Source organism: Saccostrea echinata, unplaced genomic scaffold (assembly GCF_033153115.1).
Source record: "Saccostrea echinata isolate AGI-Se365-2 ecotype Australia unplaced genomic scaffold, CSIRO_AGI_Sech_v1 ptg000014l, whole genome shotgun sequence".
In the NCBI taxonomy this organism is placed as follows: Eukaryota; Metazoa; Mollusca; class Bivalvia; order Ostreida; family Ostreidae; genus Saccostrea; species Saccostrea echinata.
Window position 1 is genome coordinate 3,353,190 of NW_026889763.1, and position 24,096 is coordinate 3,377,285.

The 24,096-nt window shown below is 32.0% G+C and overlaps 2 protein-coding genes and 1 pseudogene across 2 annotated transcripts in view; 2 read left to right on the forward strand and 1 right to left on the reverse strand.

The window, feature by feature from the left end:
- Nucleotides 1–24,096, reverse strand: part of LOC133187000 (uncharacterized) — a 240,078-nt gene that overhangs the window by 202,687 nt on the left and 13,295 nt on the right. The window lies entirely within an intron of this gene.
- Nucleotides 518–5,309, forward strand: LOC133186926 (piggyBac transposable element-derived protein 4-like; annotated as a pseudogene).
- LOC133187121 (uncharacterized) lies at nt 15,723–22,256 on the forward strand. Its single transcript, XM_061322479.1, has 4 exons — nt 15,723–15,951; nt 16,052–16,129; nt 16,342–16,578; nt 22,012–22,256. The coding sequence occupies exons 1-4, from the start codon at nt 15,723–15,725 to the stop codon at nt 22,254–22,256; spliced, it is 789 nt and encodes a 262-aa protein (XP_061178463.1).

Sequence of the window (24,096 nt, forward strand, 5' to 3'; positions counted from 1 at the left end):
TGAAAGATTTGAGTTGTGACACGATTTATTACATGTACATGGTATAGATGTACCTATAAAAAATAGAAGTCTAGTATATGCATGGAATTTAAAACAATACTGAATAGTTATTTATTTACTTTATTTATTTATTTATTTATCCTGACTAGGATCTATTTCAACGCAGAAATTTAGAAGTTTCGTCAACATACCAGTATTAAATATGCTATTCATGTACATGTAGGCTTAATTGAGTGATTATTTAAAAAAATATAACCTACATCAAACATTGTAGAAGGATTTTGTTAATTATAAAAATGCTGCATCGGAAGACATGAAATATTTATTATAAAGGTTTTATCTTTTTTTTTTCGGAACATAATAATTCCGCATATTATTGTCCTTCCGTACCCGCATCGTACCCGCATCACCTGTCCAGATGCATGGACACCACGTGTTTCCGTTTCTACTGAAAACAACACAGCAAACGCTTGGAAGAATTTATCTTTAAACTACAGTCTACTTATTCTGCTTGACCATGGAAAACGACCTGATACCGTCAGACGAAGAGGATGCCCTAGATCTCTTGTTACAGGATGCACTTGATGATGACCCAAGCGATCCTGTGTTTAATATTGATGACATGTAAGTCTAGATCTACTGTTTTTACACACTGGTCAGAATTTTGATCAGGAAAATTATCAATTTGATGTGTATTTGCAATTTCGTGAAAGAAAGTACCTATATTTATAAAAGTATTGAAACTTAGTAATGGGGGGAAAAGATTTAACAGTTTACAAAAAATTATTTAGCGTTGAGACATAGTGATATATTTTTAAGGTCCAGTCAAGGTCAGGAACGCGGCATGTTGCGCGTTGCTGATATTTGCATCTCGAACGGGGTATACAAATGATACATATAAAGTAATATCCTAGGCCTAGTTCGACGGGACTCAAGTAATAATTGACTGACCAGAATGTGGTTCGGTTCTTTAAGGGGAGCGACTATTTATTTATTTTTTTTTTTTTGGGGGGGGGGGTTAGGGGCAAAGTCTTTCGAGTCAAATTATTTATTTCAATGCTAGTAGACAGATTATTTCTTTCCAATATGATCTGAGACAGTTTACGTTCTTATAAGTTTGTCAAGCCAAAAAAAAATGTAAATAAAATAATATAAATGTACAAGATATGTAACTTGTCCAAACTCCACAATTCTAATTTCATGAGGGGGGGGGGGGGGGGGTACATGTAGCACCTGAAACAAGAAAAAAAATTTTCTTGCCAGTTGAGAACTGCAGCCCCCCTACCCCCATCCCACACCACCACAACGCGAAAGTCATCTGGAACTTTGAACAAAAGCATAGCAATTTAAAAAAATTTTTTTTCATTAATATGTGAATTTCATGTACAATTCAGATTTTAATTTCTCAGTTTCATTTCCAAATTCTAATAATATTGTGATTGGGGTGTGGTGTACTATGAAAAATTATAGGGTCAGTAGAGGACAAATGTATTGCAGTGTGTTTTTAAGTTTAAAAATATATTTAATTTTAAAAGGGAATTGGTATCCCAATCTTCAGTTGGGAGTTCACAGATTTCTTCTGCCAGTGATGATCCACTCGCAAACCCAGATATGCACTGGAGAGATGCTAATGTAGAGGACACAGGGGCACCAGATCGGAGAACTGTCGCATTTCATCCAGAAAGACAGCCTGGCATTCAGTTGGGACAACTCTTAAGGTTAAATATAGCAAAAAAACTCATATACAATTTAATATATACCATAGACATGCATAGTTTAGAGAAAACAAAACATGAAAAATTATTCACTCTCTTTATGAATGTGCTTTCAAATTCATAAGCAGGGTTATGAGAAATACTTTAAGTCTTATATGTCCAGTTTTCTTTCAGATATGGCGCTAGGCAGTTCAGAGAACCAGTTGATTTTTTAAAACTGTTTTTGACGGAGGCTTTGGTTTTTTCGATCTGTGTGGCCACCAATCATCATGCCGAAATACTTATATCTAGAGGGGAAAGGTCATCCTATGCAAGTCAAGGGAATTGGACTCCTCTCACTGTAGAGGAATTGTACAGGTATTACTAATTCTAAATTAATGTAATTTAGATTATAAAGTGAATTTCCTCAATATCCCCTTTACCAACTCAGGCTATTTTTGTATTACCTATGAGTCATTTGCATTTATCATACAAGCTGTAAACTGCAATTACATATTATATAAGTATGTACTGCATGTAGTTGCATGTAACATGGAGAATTTCACCCCAAGAAAACTATTGGCAACCAAGGTGCAGCCGAGATTGACAATGGTTTTCAAGGGATGAAAATTTTCAATGTTTCACTCACCTACAAAGTAACATGCAATAATTATTATATTATACTGAATTTTTTATACAAATAATACAGTGAACAATGAACCCTGCGCGCATAAATTCTGCACATTCAATATAATATTTCTAATATAAATGTCGTCAAGCAATGTTGACTGTTGCTATGCTTGAGGGCGTGGCTTCATTATTCAGTGGGTAATAGTGTTTTTTAAAAAAATGTTTCTTGACGTATCAGATTCAACTAATTTACATCATCAAATCACTAAATATGAAATATCTTACAACTCAACTCATACATGAAACTAATGCTAACTTAGATTCCTTATTATGTAAGGTCAGCACAACTTGAACCATAACCATTTAAAAGAAATATTAAATACATGAACTTTTGTTTCAGATTTCTCGGAATTATTTTATACATGTCTGTGGTAAAGTTCCAAACGCTAGAAAGGTATTGGTCAACGCAGGCTCTCTATCGGAACAACCCAGTACCAGGAGTTATGTCGAGAACTAGATTTCAGGCTATCTTATCCTTCTTACAAGTAACACCTCCAGCTGATATCAACAAAGGTTTCTCTTACTGTTTTTATGTATTATGTCTTTGTACTTGAAGAAGATTTGTGACATTTAAACCCTTCAATTAGCTTGTAAATATGTCACAGTTGCATTTACATGTACACTGTAAAAATTGTGTTTAGGAAATAAACACTTCTGTTACATGTTTAGATCTAAACGTGTATAGTATTGTGTTTAACAACTAAACACTTATGTCTTAACATGTTTAATATCTAAACGCGTTTAGAAATTAAACACGTTTTACTGTAAAATGCAGAGTTATCTTCCCGGAAATGACACACATATATTTGAACGTTAATTTGAGCGGCTATCTAAACAAAGAAAACACAACAAGCTAAGGTGATGTATCAATGAGAGTTATGACAACCCAATTCAAGGGATAACCATGACGAAATAGTGAAATACAGGGCAACTTGTTACTGCAATACATTAAAGGTTTGTTTTCTTGTTCTTTACATTTATTAACCACAATGTGCAACGTAAATAAAGTTGACTTGGGATATCTTGAATTCGTTCATAGACTTGTAGGAGAGGAAATATTATTAAATGTCATTAAAACATCTATATTTATATCAGTGTAGTTTCTCTAAAATTTGAACAATTTTGTTTTTCCAAGTAATGTAAAATATCAGTGATAGTATACTTTTTCTAAAATCTGGCTTTCTTTCCTACAGGCACAGTAGTCCAGATCGAACTCAAAATACACGTACCAGGTGTCATCTTCAAGTGCAATTTTGTTGTTCCATAATCAACACTTTTGAAACTTAATTTGTTGAAGACTACTGTGTTAATTCGACAGTGTATACAATTATCCTCGTGCATTCGAAATGGATAACTTTCTGGCAGTTATTGATGGGATATAGATTATAATATGTTGTGCTTTGGGACTTGCTGAAAGTTAATAAAATTTGATATTTTTGTGATTGACATGAGGAAAACTCTGCAGCCGATTCAAATTATAATGATTAAAATAAATATATACATAAATATACATTTTGTATTTTTAATTCAACAATTCTTTAATAAAGCCTTTTAGAAATATTCAATGAAGTTTTGATATTAAATTGTCAGCTTAATATTATTTTCTTAATAATTTTGAAGATTAAAAGTTTGTTATCTATGTGTACGTTATAAATTATGTGTCATTCTGATTGAATTGTTGGGACTAATCAAATTAATCTATTCAGTTCTATCTCCTACATTATTTGTGTAAATTAAGTACATGTACATCGCACGGTGTCCATTGTATTGTATAACTAAATACATATTATGCAAACGTTCAGTGGCCTTATGGAAATTAATTAATATTGGTTACATATTTTGAAAATTTTGATTATTATGCGCATTTAAAAAACATATACTTTTTGTGCCTAAATTTAGTTTAGAGTGTTTTGTTTTTCTGCAGATCCAATTTAAAGTTATGATGTGATTAGATTTTAAACACATCTGCTGTTATGTGTTTAGAATTTAAACACTTGTGTTTATGTGTTTAGATGTGTTTAATTTCTAAGCACACAAGTGTTTAAATTCTAAACACTTTCTATGACATGTTTAGGAATTTTACATGTTTAGAAATTAAACATATAAAAAAGGAGGTGACAAGAAAGTGTTTAGAAAAGTGTTTGAATTGTAAACACATTTTTTACAGTGTATGTAACATAAATGTTAACTCAGTCTCTGAAGCTAATAATCTAGGAAATTAATGCTTGCATTGCAGTTCTTGAACAAAAGTAAATGACTGAATTACAGCATTTTTTTTCTAAAAGGGTATCCCAGTACATTAATACTTTTTGCAATTTATCTTTAAATGTAGCATTTCTAAAAACTACAGATAGGGTCAGTGAAGCACAGTTTACATTGCTTTCAATCTTATTTTTAACAGCTGAGAAGTAGACGCGTGTACAGTCATTGGTTGACCATGTGAAAGAAAAGTCAAAGGAATTATACCAGCCACACAGGGAAATAGCTGTAGATGAGATAATGGTTTCATCAAAACATAAGTTCTCTGGTATTCGTCAATTTATTAAAGACAAGCCTATTCGCTTTGGTATAAAGCTTTGGGTTGTAGCTTGTAACATGTCTGGGTACACATACGACTTCTTTGTTTACCTTGGTAAAAAGAACACCATATTTACTAATCGTGCAAAAGGTATTGGATACAATGTAACACTTAGATTATGTGAATCCCTTTTTGATCAAGGGTATAGGCTTTTTACTGATTGTTTTTATACATCTTAAGCTCTTGGCAAAGAATTGTTTGCAAGGAAACTTTACCTTGTTGGGGTACTGAAATCAAACAGTTTATCTATACCTGATGAACTTAGAGATGTAAAAATTAGGGAAAGAGTAGCAACACATGGTGACTTTAGATGGCACAGAGTTGATGAATTTGTATTTGTTCAGTGAAAAGACTGTAAAGTAGTCACTTTTATGTCACATTTACACCAGGGTTCAGCTACAACTGTTTGTGAACGCACTATGAAATCTAGATTAACTTGGAACAAAAAAGAACTAGTACAACCTGTAGTAGCAAATAATTATAATAAATGTATGGGAGCTGTTGATCTTTCAAACCAGTTTACAAATAAATATCCATCTTATATAAGAACACAATATCATTGGTGGAAAGTTTTGTTTTTTCATTTATTAGATATAATGGCTGTGAATTCTTATATTCTTTTTCAAGAATTTAGAAAATCGCATGAAAGTCAGATTACAAATTGTTCTTCAGGGTTTGGACAACTTGAATTCCGTGAATCACTTGCTTTGTCACTGATGGTTTTGAATGAAATGTGTGTATCAAAAGAAAGTGTTGTTAAATGTATACCTGAATTTTTAGATAAGAGAAAAGATTGTACATTTTGTAATGCTGAGGCAATACTTTTAAAGAAGAAGTCTCCTAGTTATAAGACACTTGTATTTTGTCCATCATGCCAAGTTCCTCTTTGTTTATCAAGTGACAGAAATTGTTTTAAGAAATGGCATAGTAAAGAAGGAGAAAGAGTGCAGATTTGTCATGTAAAAAGAGAAAGCTATGAAAAACATCATGTATTTTTAAAGTACATATTTCTGATGTCCAGTGAATTCTAATATATGTACATATATAAATATTAAACTGCTATGAGATTTGATGACATTGCATAAAAGTTTCTCAACAATTATGTTCAACTTCTTGATTATCGATTATATTAAATTTACATATAGGTGTAATTTGCCATACATTTGTTGATATGTAAGCAATCATGCTAGTTTGTCAGAATTTTTATTAAATTTTTATCAAATTTGGAGATCTTTGTAAAATGAATGTGAAATCCATTATAAAAAACATATTTCATTTTAATAACTTTTTAGATAATTAATTTGAACTGTTTTTTAAAGGAAGAAGAGTGAAACATTACAGTGTTAAAGGAATAGTACCTCAAGTATTTTTGTATAATATTTCCCTCGGTGTTGTTGCTTAGCAGCCAAAAATATTTATTAAAAATCAAATTGAATTATTATAAATAAACAGTAGTGTAAAAGGCCTCTATTTCATTGTTGTAATTTTTAATTTATTTTCTCACAGTGGAAGGAAAAGTTTGAAAAAAGAGACAAAAATCTGAAGCACAAATTTTGCACTTAATGACCTTTGACCTTTATTGCATCAAAAATATTAAGGTTAATTATTGCTAAAAACCTAATAAAATATGTCTGAGGAATATCTTTTCAAATAATTTGGTATATGCTAAACATTATGCTTTGTAAGTATATTGATATTATACTGTATGGAGGCAGAAATGTGAATTTTAGTTAAAATTGTACTATGGGTATTGTTACTTAGCAACCAAAAATATTCATTTATCAATTAAATTCATTAATGTGATAATGGTGTTTTAGTTGTATCTTAGTAGGCTCATCAGCACATATAATTAGAATCTCTTGTATATCCTTTACATTATTTTGGCTCCATATCTTAACAATATCATGGAGTGCACAAAAGTGTCAAGATTGAGTGAAAAACAAACATATACAGCCGAAAAATAAAAAAAAAATGTTGTAGTTGCTAAGCAACCACTTAAAAGTCATTAAACACAAATTTAAACTTAAATGGTGTGTGGATATTGTAGTTCAGCATAATGCCTTCTAGAGAGTGTTTTCAGAATTTTCTATTTCAGTATCCATTTGTAAAATTTTAGCAAGAATATTGAAAAGTGTTGAAAAAGTTGATGAAATTTTTGCACTTATTTGACCTTTGACCTCCTAAAAATAGTTCTAATGAGGTCAAACTTTAAGACAATTTATCTTCTGTATATCCCTTTTAATTTTATGACCTCACATCTGACTTTAATGTGTGCTGGAATGCATAAATTTGTCTAGGATGAGTAAAAAACGAAAATTTCTGCCCGAAAATTAAAAAATATTATGTTGCTAAGCAACCCCTTTTAAGTCATTATATACAGAATTGAAAAAAAAGTTTATGTGATTCATGTAGTACAGTATAATGCTCTTTTGTGAGTATATTCCAAATTTCCTATTTCAACATACATCATTGTAAATTTTTAGCTTGAAGATTAAAAAGTATAAAAAATTTCGATAAAATTTTGCACTTAATTGACCTTTGACCTCCATTTCTACTAATAAGGTCAGTCGTTGGGTATGTGAATAGTCATGAAAAATCATCTCTGAGAAATTCCCTACAAAATGGTATGCATTATACCTAGCTTTCTCCTTTGATTAAAAAGTTAGAAATAGTTTGATAATGCTCTGTCAAAAGGTCTCCAAAATCACGTAAAATGCGCCGGTAGAGAAAGGGTTAAACAATCCAGTCAACCAAGGTGAGTTCAATCTATCTTACTTCTACTTGATTCCCAAAGTTCATAAAAATATTTACAAAAAAAATACATTGCCAGGTCCAGCAAATGCTCTACCAAGCCCCTATCTTTACCTTTCACAAAAAAAATTAACTGCTGTGCAGGAGAAAATTTAGACCTGCTGTGCTACAGCATATTCTAGAAGTGGTGCAAATCAGATGTGGATTCTCAAAAACGCCAAAGAACGTTTAGAAAATTTAAAATCAACAATTATTTTTTACAGTCAGTTATATCGAAACATTATATACTACATTTCATCACGATCATTTAAAACCAAGGCTTTTTGATATCAAATATAACTGCTTCTTCAATAAAAAATTGACCTCGAAATTTTCAAATCTTGTGATTGGTTATCAACGAACATACTTTTTAAAAAATATATCTGATTCTACACACAAAAAATATGAAGTTGATATTAAAAGGATGCTGAGTTACTTTTTTTGATAACATTTATGTAGAATTTAGAGACCAGATCCTCCAACAAATTGTTGGAATTCCGTTGGCACTAATTGTGTTCCTTTATACACCAACCTGTTTTTTTATATTCCTAGGAAGTAGATTTTATTCAAAAACTTCTACATGAGAAAAAGAGAAACACATGTTATGCCTTCAACTCGACATTCAGAATTATCGACGACATGTTATCAAGTAACAATAGTTACTTCCATTCATATGTCGACTCGATTTATCCCATTGAACTCGAAGAAAAAAAACACCACAGAGTCTGCCACATCTGTTTCATAATTGGACGTTTGACTGACTAGTCCACTTACAACTAAACAAAAGTGATGACTTCAGCTTTTCCATCGTAAATTTTCCTTATTCATGCAGTAATAATCAACAGCATATGGTATTTACCTCCCCAAACTTATTCGATTCTCAAGAGCATGTTATGATTATGACCAATTTTTCAAACCGACACATGCTACTGACAGAAAAGATGATGTCACAGGGATTTCAACAGCCTCGTTTAAAACCAGTATATGGTTGTTATAATGACCTTGTTAGCAAATGTAACCTATCATTAGGTTGTATTCATAACCATACTTAGGACTTACGGCGGGTGTGACCTGTCAACAGGGGATGCTTACTACTCTTGGGTACCTGCCTGATCCCATCTCTTGAATTTCTGGAGTCCGTGTTTTATGCCTTGTTCGCAGATTTGTATTGTTTCTAGATTTTTTGAGATCGATCACTGGTCGTTATCTTCACTTATTTCATTCTAACTAAATAGAGAATGTATACACCATATATTTAAAACATGATTGTGACGTAAACCTTTTGTTTGTGGTGTCCATTCTATAGCTTAATGTTGAGCTAAATCCTCAAACAATCCATTAAGTTACCTGTAAGTGTCCATTCTTTTTGGAAAACTGTCCATTCTTTTAAGAATGGACAGATTTTTTTCAAAAAGAATGGACAGTTAAAACAAACAGAATGGAGAGTTACAGGTAAACTTTGGAATGTGTTTAAGAGGGAAACAAAAACAAATACATTAAATACTCTTTAATTTACATGTAAAACATGGAGATCTAAGTCAATCCAGAACACAATGTCTGCACAGCATCCACTTGATTTTACTGTTTTAAATCCATAAATAATGCACATTATTTCAATACTCAAAACTTAATTTTCACAAAACATGAATTCAAATGACACAATTTCACATCTGATTAAAATTTGGAAAAATCATTCCCTCGAGTAGAATTCATTTTCAGATAGAAGTACATCTAATATTAAATCCTCCACCCAGAAACAGTTTGCACCATGAACACTACACTGCTGCAGTTAATATTTCCGTAGAAAATAAATAAAATAAATAAAAATTAAACATTTCCAGATTTGATTTCAAAAACATTTTCAGGTCGAAGATTGGCTCATGGCTAATCCAACACTCAGAACACAATTTGCATCTCACCATTACACTGCTGCAGTTAATATATCCTCAAAAATAGAATTCAAATAAAAAATTTCCAGGTTTGATTCGAATTAGATCATCGGCTGTTTCTGTCGTCGAAGTTCATTTTTGGGTCAAAATTTGGCTGTTTCTTTAACTCTTACTCTTCTATTTCCAGTTCCAAATATCACTAATTTTGTGCATATTTTGGTTTATAAGATTTTGATTCTGTCATATACTCTCTCCATCACAGGAAAACATGCATGCCTTTACAACGCAAACTGTAGACTGATTTTGAAGCATTGCATTCTTGTATAAATACTAGAATCCCACAAAATCCACCTGTAACTCTCCATTCTTAAGACAAAGACCTTTTGATATTTGCATCTGGAAACACAATGGCTATTCAACAGCTGTTCAACAAATCTGCATCCCTAGCCTACCCGTGACTGTCCATTCCTTAAACAACGAACTTGTCATTGTATGCGTGCTACCTGTCATATCTGATACCAGTTTTGTACATTTTTTATTTAATTTTCAGAACAATGGAAATCATGTTTTAAGTAGGAGAAAGGCCTCAAACTGTCCATTATGTGAGAGAAAGAACTAATCGAGGGCCGTAGGCCGTAGGCCCTCGATTAGTTCTTTCTCTCAAAGAATGGACAGTTTGAGGCCTTTCTCCTTTACATAAAGCCATAAGAAGGTGCACCTGTACAGTAACGAACTAGAATGACGTGCAGAGCCCTTGGAGAGCCCAAAAGTTCAACAATGACAGCTTCGCTAAAAAGCGTGAGTTGTTAGACACATGTAGCTATTAAGCCTACTATTTGAAAAGTGCCGGGAGCTGGTTGCGCGCTGTTGTTTCATTCTGCAATTTAAAAATCATTACATAACAAAAGACGTCAGTAACTTTCATGTATTTTCAGAAATTTTAATTATCAATTTTGAAACATGAGTCTTACATTTCAATGCGCCTTTTCATTCTTTTAAATGGGAAAACTATGCTAAAATGATTTATCTGAAGATAAATAAGCTAATGAATAAGAATCAGGAGCATGTCTCTATCGTTTGTCACATGCTTAACCTAACGTTGGTTATGTAAAGCCTATTGCACAATCTAAAGCTGTAATAAATAAATTTGTAAAAGTTTTCATTCATAAAAAGTCGGTTCTAGAAATTCAATCGAGAACTAAATTTCTAGGATGAGAATTACTTAATTTTACAAATTCGATATTAGGACATTTCTCCCTAATTGGTTCTTTTTGTAAGTCAAGGCGGATTATTTTGTGATTCACTACATTGGACTTTATATTAAAAAACCTAGCTCTTCACCAAAACTACAGATAGCCGTATATAGTGATTATATTGCAGAGCCATCCTGTAGAAAATTTCAAATCTTAATTTGCAATCTATGTACTTTGGTTTTCACAATGAAAATCGCCTTGCACCCAGTATGATTTGTGTGGTTTGCATAGTAAGTCCGAAACATGACTCTGATAAAGAATTTCGTTAAAAAACCTAATATTTCAAAAGTTTGTCGTTTATTTTGTTAATTTTTTTTCCCGCCTCATATTTACTTTTTACTTTTTTTTTCTAGAGACTAATCTTTTGATACATGTACGCTCAGACCTGAGGAAGCTAAACAAAGAAAAATATCTGGTCATAGGCAAATACATGTACCAAAGAGCATTTTAAAAGACTGGATTTATAAGATCGACGGATCCAAAATTCTATCATCGCTGCAAATCGGAATGGCGAAATATAAGTGATATAAAGTTAAGAAAATCAACTTAGTTTCTCGTGCTATATACAGATATATAGCTCATGCATTACAATTTCTTTTTTTTATATAAAAAACATTAAAATATTTTTACGCTAAAAATTGTTATCGCGATTAAGAGTGTAAAAGAAAGGCAGTATTATAACTGTCGTTTTCTCTCAGTATCTTAAAATATTAATACATAAGCATTACATTTTAATACAATTATGGACTATTCAGAAAGGAGACATCACAAATCTACAATTATATAATAATTATGTGCTTTAATGCCGGTAAATTGGGAGCTTACTGAAATTTGGTTTTAATATGTTATGAACATTGCACATAACTGAAGTTTTCAAAATGGAACTTATTTCTTTCTCTATTAGGGTTCATTAATTAATAATCGACGAAAATGCCTCTTAAGAATCCGGAAGCTGTATTTGAAATATTTTAATTTTACAATCTCTTCCACTATTAGATAAGTTGGACTACAACAAATCCGGACTATAACACAACAAAGTTGGAGTACCACTCAAAGCATTATAAGCTTAAAAAGAAAAGCGAAAATAAATAGAAACTTATACAGGCAGAACATATATAGCATATAAAAGTCAGACTACCTTTCAAAGATATGAAATAAACACCGACTATCAAGATATATGCAGTAACAACTTGAAAATAAAACAGTTCATGGTATTAGTTCCCAGTGTCTTGAAATGCCACAAACGATGCCTTTTATGAACGTTAATTTACAATTATTGAATGTTGTATTTAATTTTCAATTTCACATTTCGATATCAATTAATGGATTTTGAATAAATTAATGTGTAGGTATAATGGGTCATTTTGAAACCAATAACTTACACAAATAGCGGGACAATGGTTAAACGACTTTTCATAATGATTAGCACATTTACTTCATTATACGAGGGGTGATCAAAAAGTTCGCGAACTAATTGAATTACTTCTTTAAAAGAAATAAAATGAAGTTTCAGTGTTTATTATTTTTTAAAGTAGTCCCCTCCGATTTTAATGCACATCTGCCATTGTTCTGCCCATGCGTGAATCACGTGATCCAGGCAGTCACGTGACATGCTCCGAAGCAGTCTGTTCAGAGAAGCTAAAAGATTTTTCAGAATCTTATATTTCTTACCATGTAAGTTATTTTTTTATAACAAAAACAGTCCATCTGTCAGAAATGGCCAGATCTCGGCAATAGGATGGGTGGATAAGGATATCCATTCCCATAATTAGTATGGTGACCCATCACAACCAGAGTCCTCTGTCTCGGAAGCGTCGTTTATCCAATGTGGATAAAGCATGGGCGCCTTCTTTTTATCATATCTCATATGTTTAAAGTCTAAAGTAAACGATATTTCAGAGATTTAATAATTATATTATTGTTAAGATATACAACCATTTTTCTAATTGTTACTTGACGATGTTTCATAACAAATTGCTCAACTAAGGACACATCTTTTTCCCGGCTTGCTTTTGCTGGGCAACAGAACAAACATCATTTTTAACCGTCTCCCTATCTTTACTTAAACAATCAATCCAATTAATGATTGAACTTCTGGTAAGTCTTTTGTCTTCATAAACCTTGTACAAATTATCATATTCTACTGCAAAGGAATTTCCAAGATATACGTTAAACTTTACAGCCGTTCGTTGCTCGAATACGACTGAGTCAACCATTTTTTGTCACAAGTGACCTACATATTGACGTCATTTTCACATTGTGACGTCACAAACACGGAGCAAAACATTATTTAACATATGTTATTTACAGAACATGTGTATGACTATATGTGTGCCAAATTTCATTCTGATCTGAATTGTGGTTTTGTAAATATAGAGATAGTTCGCGAACTTTTTGATCACCCCTCGTACACGTCATTTTTTTTTTTTATTCTCCAATGATTTCAAATTTTCTTTAAAAAAGAAGAAGAAAAGATATAAAATAATTCTGAAGAATGAATTCACTCAGCGACCTTTGTGATGCGTTAATGTCTATTGCTGACTTCTTTACATAGTGATTGGATGGTTTTATTTCGATTGATTTTTTTTTTGTATTTATTTTGTGTATCGGCAAAAGTGTTTTCAAAACAGAAAAAAAGGTTTCATTGCAACGATGTACATGAATTTTGGTGATGATTTAATTGTGTGAATCACCAAGAATTCAGTGATGTCTGCTGACCTTCTTTCCCGTCTCTGCTTCGACTCAGCAAAGTTTCTCTACTGCAAAGGAAAATAAGCGTTTGTAAAGGTAATTAGGCTTAACCCACTGAATATACACAAATGAAGACAGCAGAATTTTAATTCATCAAAAACTAAAGTTTGAATTTTATCTTTGAAATTGTCTTGATATTTTCATGTAAAATTTCATGTTATACTTCCTATGGGCATCCTTAACCTAGCTGCGAATTGATTGTTGTTTTCTTTCAAGATACAAGAAGTTAGTTGAGCTCTTCTGTCCTTTTTCTATCCATATTGATCTGGAGTGGACATGAGCTCCGCTGCATTTCTCTTTATATTATGTTTTAGATTCTGGTTGTTTCATTTGTAATTCAATGAAATTAATCAACTCTTTGTTAGGTACAGATTTGATCATAATACCTCAAATTGATTAATAATCTTTGACCATTTAGGAATTTATTATGTTTTAAAATCTTTTTTACTTTTCTTTCTAAACAGAGCTGATTCACCTCTACTGTATACTGATTCCGAAAACAATGTATAATTTCTCCAAACCATTACATAGAGCAAGATATGCTTTCAATACAAATCTTACCATGTGCTTTTCTGAAACATGAAATTGACGTAAGAAATTAAAACACAAGCTTTCGAATTGTTCAAATTCAATGCATTTTCTCATTTGACCTTTAAAATACTAATTTTGACGTCATGAATGTGTGAATTTTTCCATTATTTCCTAAAAAAGTTACAGAGGAAATCTATTTCCAAAGGATTTTTCTTTCAGACAAAATATACCGCATGCATTGCAAGAACGTTGTCAAAATAGCTTCAATAATGTCAAGATATCTGAATATCTCTGTGGTGCATATTTGTGTATGGTTATGTGACATGCGTGAAGTGCATAACATAAACAAAGTGAAATGATTTCATAATATTTTCTTTACAATTTATCACAACTTTTCATGGATATACAATAATTTTAAAATTTTGAAGAAACGAGAGAAAGGATAATTCTTATTGAGATAATTCTGTTTTAATATCTATTTTATGCGAGTTAGTACTTTGCGTATTAACTCACTAAGCATTCATGCTGTAGTCATGATTTTTTTGTTAAATAAGTATTGTCCAGGTAATCTTAAAATTCAAATATCAAACAATCAGACTATTCTGCTCAATTTTCTTATGAAAAAAAAATCGATGTTAAAACACTCACGCTCTTCTCAGAATCACTGAAATAATCTTAGAAATGCTATATGCTTTATGTCATGCATACATTATTTTCATGTCTCAGTATTTCATGATGACAACAAAATTGTCCTCATTCAGATAATCCTTGATTTATATATCCGAATTTGATTATGAGGGCAGAAAATGGTCATTGGCATACTACAGCAGTGTTCGTCTTTTATGTATGTTTTGTTTGTTTGTATGTTGTTCGTTTGTTTTATTATCTCTTGAACACATTGAAACCCTTGTACAAGTAATTTGTATGTCGCTTCTTTTCAATTTGAATTTAACTAAATTTATATTTAACCTTTGAATTTTAAATATGGCCAGCTGTCTTCATAGTTATTTTGACAAACATTGAATATGTTGTAAATGTTTTATTAATGCAACAGATTGAATCATATATAAGATTTGTGATTGCTAGCAGTGCTATAACGTTCGCCATTTTTTTTGCTTATAACATCTAGGCGTTAAAGTAAAATTCGATGAACTCAAAACGGGTATAAAATTACATTTAAATCTCTCTGTTTTGTGTCTTACTGTGAGGCCAAAATGTGTAGGTTGATATCAAATGTTTATTTTCACTGTTCTTTAAAATATATAAATTGACCGAAAATCACGGGCAGATTTTGTAAAACACTTACCACAAAGGTACAAAGCATGGGGGTAAGTTAGAATAATAAACCATATGAAGATCTATGAATCTTTTCAAGAAGAGAAGATCATTTTATAAACATTCGAAATTATAATGAAATGGATAATATTTTATCTTCATTTTGTGTTCAAAAACATTGCCAATGAAGACAACTAAGATACAACTAAAATGGAAGCACAATAGTATCTCCTTTAGACAACTGCTTATGCCTAATTTTTTCCCATAGATGATGGCGTTTTATCTAGTCTTGGGAATTGTGCTTCACACGACACGGGGAAACACACAGACCGGAAGTTGTAAAGACATGTTACAGGGTTACCTAACAGGACAACTGTCGTCTGCTCTAGGAGCATATCAGGTAGAAGCTTTGAGGCGGGAATTCAAAAGCTTCACTGACGTCATGGAGACATCTTTGAGAAGGTTTAAGAAGGAAGTGAACGCTAGCATTAAGGTTGAAGGTATTACGTGACCACGTCTACAAGCTGATTTCTGTTTTAAATATTTACCATTCAATGTAATTAAAAAAAAGAAATGAAATGAAAACACTTCACTTAGTAGGTACAGGAAACCGGAACGTTGTATATACAAGATGGGGTAAAAAGACATGTCCTTCCAAAGCAATCTTAGTTTATTCTGGTAAATGAATTCCTTATTTTGAAAGTTTGAATTAAGGATCCTTTTTTCATTAATTTTTTAACTTACTTTTTAAATTCTATTTCTTCGGGTGTTATTATTTCTTAAATGAGGGGTTAATTTCTATGTATATTGTACATACATGTAAATGTATAGCATTCTCTAATAAGTATTGATAATTTATACACTTTAATAAGCTTAAGAACGATTTATAGGATTCGCTGGAGGATCACGTTATAATCATAGAGGAGCAGCAGTAGATCTTTTGTGTTTACCGAAGGATCCAGAGTGGGGGATCTACAAAGATGGAAATAATGGAGATAAAGCTTATGTTTATGGAGCAGAGTACGAAACTAACACCTTCAAGAGTCGCTTTACTTCATTCCATGATCATGACGTACCGTGTGCTGTGTGTCTTGTTAAAAATAGATCCGTTGTGAAGATATTCCCAGGTAAGAAAATTAATATGTTTGATTTATATACAAATACTTTTGTCCTTTAAAGTATCGAAACATATACATTTAAAGTTACATGTTTATTAAGATTTCAGCTTATACATGTATCGGCGAGAGAGAGAGAGAGAGAGAGAGAGAGAGAGAGTTTATATTTAATTGTTAAATTGTTGGCCTCTCCTTGTGCAGAAACGCACAATCTACCACATTTTGGAAATCTTTATTTATCCATGTCTACAAACTTCGAAGACATGTTTTTCTAACTTTCAATGCAATTCTTACGTTTTATCTTAAATTTTTGCCTAAGTGAAAGGCTCAAGTAGGCTATTATATATCGTCTTTCGGCATTATCGTTGTTGTAGTTGTTGTTGTGAACATTTCCTCCAACAACTTAGGGCCAATTTTGATTAAACGTGATACAATGTACCCTAATCTGAAAGAAACTGACGTTTGATTCAAATAGAAGGTGTCACCCGCGTGGCGCAGTGGTTAGAGCATCTGCTCTGAAGTCGGAGCGAATCCACTGCCAAGGAGACCGTATAAACCGAGGTCCGGTGTCGCAGTAGGTGTTGGCAGGAAAAAGATTCCTCAGTGCTTAATTTTCTTGAGTTCCGAGTATAGGTATAAATTTGCAGGCCTCCACCGACAAGTGGTGGTGTCTCCATATTAGTGATATATTTTCAAGAGGGACGTTAAACAACAAACAAACAAACAAATAGAAGGTTATGTCCCCTATAAGATGATATAAAAAAGAGAATGCAAAAATAAGATGGAATCATTTAAAATCTACTTTGCGAGAACCACTGGGCCAGGAAAAATGAAACCTATATGTAAAATCTGCGCTATAATGTATTTTTTTTTTCAAATGGTGTAAAATATATTATAAACAATAAGTGTGAAAGGTAAAGATAACAAACAGCAATCATGCTAAAATGTCCAATTTAACAATACAAATTGTGAGTAGAGCAAACACGGATATCTAAAAACACAGTGGAATCAGATGTCATGAAGTACCGGTATCAAAATTTTACCGTAGAAATTGTAAATTAAACGTACTTAATTTTAGCAGTAATGATATTTTAGCGTCTTTTGGACTGGTTTATAATCATTAATTCATGTACCTGTTAATATATGCTATTAACTATTACATGTAGTTTACAAGACTCAAGGAGGTTGGATCCTGCTATCAAATGAATGAGTATTTTTTATCAAGTATATTTTCAGAATCTACACAGATGGTTTAATTAAAAATCAAAAAAAAAATAAATTGCGGTCAATGCGCTTCTTCCGACGCTACCGAGCATTTAGCATGACCTTTATGCACTGCAATTACGTACAACACAAAATCAATTTTTCAAAGATTTTCCCCCAATATTTTTTTTTTCAAATAAATTTTTGGAAAAGCACAGTCGTATTTCGTCTTAAATAGACAGATTAAATTTGTGACAACAAAAAAGATTCAAATTCACATTATATATATGCTATATTTGTCAAATTTGATGATAGAATTCATGATAGTTTATTGAATATATATAACTTAGGACCAGCATAAACAGTTCACGGCACAAAATAACCCCGTGTGCATGCAAAACGGAAAAATAAGAATCCAACTTAACAATACTTTAGATACTTCGGAGTAGAAAAAATGATGACTTTTTTTCTAAAAAAGAAAAAAAAAATTCCGCCACAAAATATTGTTCCTCACTTAATGCTTTTTGTATGGAAGTTAATCATGAAGTTTTAACTAAATATAGTTCAATTTGCATTATAGAATCCAAATTTATTGTAAGAATTTAAAAATTTTGCAAAATGTTTTAAATAGAGGTCAAAACAAAATCTGCTCAAAAGTGTGCTAAATATGATTGCGCTTATCAGTTGAAAAGGAAGAGGAAGATTTCGTTAAATTTTGAGTGCACTAATTTATAAACTTATACAGAATATGGAGTAAACTATTTCAAAAATAAGATGATAATTACAATCACATAAATATGCAAGCATCCTCGGACATTAGAGATTCTTTTTTTTCAAATTATCGTCCAGAAAGGTAGGACCACAATAAGGAATCAAATTTTCACACTGGAATGAAAAAGGTGAAGATAACGAACAGTGATTGATCTCAAAAAAATCTATAAACAATACAATTCTGAGAAGAGGGCATAAAACACGGACCCCTGGAAATTCCAGAGCTTGGATCAGGTGTCTAGGAGGAATCATCCCCTGTTGACCGGTCACACCCTCCATGAGCCCTAAGTATTATAATTTCCCTAGATTTTACGAAATACTGATTTTAAGCGAGGTTATTGAAATTCCTGTATCATCAACTTATCTGTCAGTAACCTGACTCACTTTTGAAAAATGATAGTAGTCGGAGCAAGCTCTTGAGTATCGAGTAAGTTGGGAGATGTAAACACCATATGTGATAGCGGGATATTACTACATGAATAAGGAAAGTTGACGATGGAAAAGTTGAAGTCATCTTTTTTTTCTTAAAAGACCCTGAGTTGTCATACAAGTACGCAGTCATCCTTAGAATGATGCAGATTCATTTTTTTCTGAATGCTTTACCCTAGTGATTCAGGGGGGTTCCCAATTGCAATAGAGGGTACAATTTTACTCCATATTTGAATATGAGTAAAACATTTAACGAATCCTCTTAAAGTAATACATGAAATATGATCAGATTTTCTTTTCAGAAACATGATTAGTTTTATGATTACGAAACAATCCCTAGGAAATACATTTAAAGTTTGTTATTTGTTTTACCTCTGAGGAATAAAATAAGGGCACAATAGGGATTCAAAATCATACATGGGGAAATAAAGAAAATAATTGTCTCTAGAGCCTCTAAATTAAGGTCAAACACAGTTATCTGTAAGCAATTTAGAGTGGTGGAAATTCTAGTTTACATTTTCAATCATTACGCAAGAGATTAAAGAAGGGCCATGGAGAATAAACACATATTTAGGAGCAAAACAATCTTCTTCTCAAGAGAAGTAGGGCAATGATTTGTCAAAATACAAATATTTTTCTCTAGAACAATTGGACCATGATGTCATATAATTATGCAATCATCAGGTTGTGCTGATTCAAGTTTCTTCAAATCATGGCGGAGATGGGGGGTAGGGTATTAATACAATAAGAGATCGACGTTTTACAACAGAAAAAAATATAAAGTTTTACATTTCATAAAAAGAAAAGGGTTATGTTAAGTAATAATGATTAAATGTCTTTCAGAAAAAGAGGGGGAAAGTAAAGATTGTTTGGTTTTATTCTTGTACTCTTTCTTTTAAAATCTTATTCCGGTCTCTCATAATATCGCCGAGTTGTCCCTAACAAAAAATACTGTAATATCTATAGTTAACTATAGTTTACTCTAGTTAACTATAGTAGTTAACTATAGTTTACTTTTTGATAAGAAATTCGGGTTGTATGTATATTGTCTAGATCACGGAGACTTGCTTTACAACGGTGGCGTCCTGTGATTTAGAGCTTGCTCGATTGCAGCATTTCAATATTAAGTACGCTAGAAATTTAAGAGTTTTAATTGTACCAGAAAAAATATAACATGTACTCAAAAGGTTCAGATACTTAAAAAAAACATCAAAAATATTGATTAATCGGTTATAAATATTGTAAGCGGTTACAATCTTTCCGACTGATTAGTCTGTTAACCGTTGTCATCCCTAATCTAAAACCATTTTAGATAGTGAAGTATTGCAATGTGATGTGAGTCATAGTCTCTTTATATTTTCTCTAGAACAACAAGAACCTGATTAGTCATTTTAATATGCAATCATTACTAGGTAGTATAGGATTCAAGTTATTTTTTTAATTAGCCCCTGGAGAATAATGTAGGAAGCCACAAAAGAGGAAAAATTGTGCATGAAAACAGAGAGGATTTTTTTTTTTTTTTTTTTTTTTTTTGGTAAAATTTTCTTTTAGAATCACTTGGCCATTATCAGTCATATTAATATGCATGGATTCCTGTATTTTAGATTTATAATTCTTCAAATCATAGTCTCCGGGAATAGGAAATGGATTTAAATAGGGATTAAAGTTTTACATAAGAATATTAAGAAATAAAAAAGAACTTTTAAAAAAAATAAAAAAAAAAAAAGTAACAAGAAATAAAAAAGAAATCTTAAAATTTTCTGCTGAAAAATAGCATGGTGATTTTTCACTCAGATGGCTGTTGTGGCTCAAGGACTCTTACTCTTTATGTGGCATGATAATTAAATCTGATTGCATGTATGTCTATAAATTGATCTATAGAGTCTTTCTCTGTTTTATAGTGTATTTCTGTAATTTAATATGAGCAGAAAAAATTACAGCACGTCAATAAACATTCCCTCCTGTGGAATACTTTTCATAAAAAGAAAGAATTTTTGTTTAACTCAGAATGTCCAGACAATAAGAACATATCTAATCTTTAAAAGAAAATGTGACAATACATATAATTATTGTCTTTAAGAGTAATTTTAAATTATAGTAAAGTATTTATATCCTTAAAGGTGCTTAGACACAGATTTGAACTTAATATTTTCTGAAATTTTCTGTATAATATCACGACTTATATTTTGCTATAGCATTTCAAACGAAAATATAATTAAAAACTTATTTTATCTGGAAATTATTGGAACTACGAATTCCGGGACGCGTTTGATTAACACATCTTTGCACTTACACAAATTTTAACTTTATTCTTAATATTTAAGAAAAGAAGCGATTTTGTTACGTATTAATGAAAAATATTACATCTATAATCCAGAAAATTCAGAGTAAAAATGTTCGAAAGCAAAACCAACTCACCAGTATTGTCAGTCCGTGCTCTGTAATGTGTATAGAGTTTACCAAATTGAACACACCCGTGAAGCGTAAACTGTTTTTTGTAAACAGGGCACGAGCTCTGTTATTGTTAATGTTTACGATTCACCGGGTGTGTTCAATAGTTAAACTCTGCACACACCACTGAGCACGGACTTACAATACTGTGAGTGGGTTTTGCTTTTGAACATTTCTACTCTGAATTTTCTGGGTTATAGTTTTAATATTTTTCATTAATACACAACAAAATGTCCACTTTTCTTAAGTATAAAGAATAAAATTAAAATATGTGAAAGCGCAAGGATGTGTCAATCCAACGCGTCCAGAAATTCGAAGTTTTAATAACTTCAAGATGAAATAAGATTTGTATTATATTTTAGTATGAAATGATATAGCAACATACAAGTCACGAAATTATACAGAAAATTTGAGAAAATATTAACTTCAAATCTGTGTCCAAGCACCTTTAAGCTATTGAACATGGATCGGGTTTTAATGTACCGGTAGACAAGTTATATTTTGCATTCTAGAAAGCCTTTTATATTTTTCCCTGAAGGATCTTCCAATTTTGGGAAAAAAACATAATATTTTGATTATATTCTATTAAAGCAAGAAAAACCTGTTACAAAGGCTGGGAACTCGAGTACCAAGGTTACCTTATGGCTGGATACTATAATAATCCTGCTGGTACAACATACAAGTGTGTTGACAAAGATCCAGACACCTTGCATGGCGGCCATTCTGATAAAAATGGTTATCTTTTTTATTTTGTAGAAGCTCAATGTGGTTCATTAAAATGTCCACCATATGTTCATGGAAGAGAACTAGTTTGTGCTGTTTGTTCCAAAAAATAAAAAAAATTATTTATTAAAGCTGAGTGCTTTGATTTATAGCTTTATTAGATTAACATTCATTAAAAATTGTATTTGGGCTCTTGTGTTTTTGAAAATCACAAATATCTTAATATATCTTTAGAATTGTTATGCATATTGGGCTGTCATTAATACACTACAATTTGATATACTTGCACTGGAGTTCGCGCGTATATTTAGGAATCTACAGTAATTCTTCGTAGCTAATGTGAAGGCAAAAAGTGTTTATGCCTCATGTGCAATGCTGCGATTGGAAAAAAAACAACTACAATCTGTATTATCATACATTGAAAAACCTCGTTTTCATTTAATCATTTGAGAACTATTTCTGTAGAAATCATTGTTCTAAAATAAATATAGAATCTAATGGGCTGATGTAAAGATGAATATTGCCCCCCTTCCTTAGAATATTTACCAGGGGTGATTTTTTGACGTCAGAGACCCTCACGGTTGCTCAGTCGGGGGAGCGCTCTCTCCATGATCGGAAGGTCGTGTGTTTGAATCAGACCTAAGTCGATAAAAATAAGTAGCAACTGTTCTCTCGCCAAGCGATCGGAACTTTGAAGTGAAACTTGTGTGTCCTTCGGATGAGACCTTAAAAACCGAGGCCCCGTATAACGGTAGGCGTTGGTACGATAAAGAATCCTCACTGCTCAATGGCCCTGATTGCCGAGTAAAAGTCTAAATTTAAAGCCCTCCACCGGCAAGTGGTGGCGTTCCATATGAGTGAAACATTTTCGAGAGGTATATGGTGACATCTCAATATAAGTGAAAAATTCTCGAATGGGCCGTTAAACAAAATACAATCAATTGACGTCAGAAATGACCTTCGCTCCCATTCCGGCGTCCATAGTGAAATCGTTTTTAAACACTTTTGTCAAAGAACATACACATGCGCAAAAAATTTAAATATCATCATTTCTTTTTATTGGGGGGATGTCAAATATCATTCATATCGCCTTTGAACGATGATAATATGTATATAAAGAAAATGTTACATATTTTGAACTAAGGCATGTTATTTTAGCATGACACTCTAACAGGTACGTCGGAATGCAGATTTTTAGAACTGAAATTCAAAGCCCACACAGGGCTGTTTGGAATCGTTGGAATGTAAACAATGGCACCGCAAAGCGGAGCAATCCCTCGCAAAAGAGCGAATCCATCCCAATATGAATTGTTACATATATGTCTTTATAATATTGAAATTTGTTTATGACCTCCACGCAGTACACATTATGTGGATTTATCACATGACTGTTAAATCAGATGACCAAACTAAATTCAATACAGAGTAAGATAAAGTACAATGTTATTGTAATTAATATTAAGTCTTCTGATAATGTAATAGTTTTATAAAAAGAAGTTCGTTTTTAAAAAAAGTGTCTATTTGTACACTTCTGAATGCCGTTGATTTCTTCGCAGTTCGCCTTTACAGTGTTGCGTTCTAAGTAGACTGCAGATCTTTGCTCCTGTTTAGAAAGAACGCCACGTAATCGTATGGACTGTGCAGCGTTTGCAGAAATATCTATAAGCTAAGGAATTTTTATAGAGACAAACAGTAGAACTTGACAGTGGTTAAAGAAAATGAGATCAAAGAACCCAGGGCTATAAAGATGAAGCTTAATTTTATAGGAGTAGAACCACATGGAGACATATCCCTGAAAAAGACAATGGCGGATCTCTTGTCCGGGTGAACATAGGAGTCTCACAGCTTCATCTGTGATTTAATTACAACTGACATCGGTAAATAAATTAGGGTGTATGTGGTAAAGTTGAATCAATTTTGTTTACTTTTGATTTCAGTGGGATTGTTCGGTTT

Excerpts from the sequence above, each read along its gene's own strand:
- LOC133187121 (XM_061322479.1), top strand. The coding sequence starts at position 15,723 with ATGGCGTTTTATCTAGTCTTGGGAATTGTGCTTCACACGACACGGGGA. Across the intron at positions 15,952-16,051 it reads CGCTAGCATTAAGGTTGAAG|GTACAGGAAACCGGAACGTT; the intron begins GTATTACGTGAC and ends TTCACTTAGTAG. Across the intron at positions 16,130-16,341 it reads AGCAATCTTAGTTTATTCTG|GATTCGCTGGAGGATCACGT; the intron begins GTAAATGAATTC and ends AACGATTTATAG.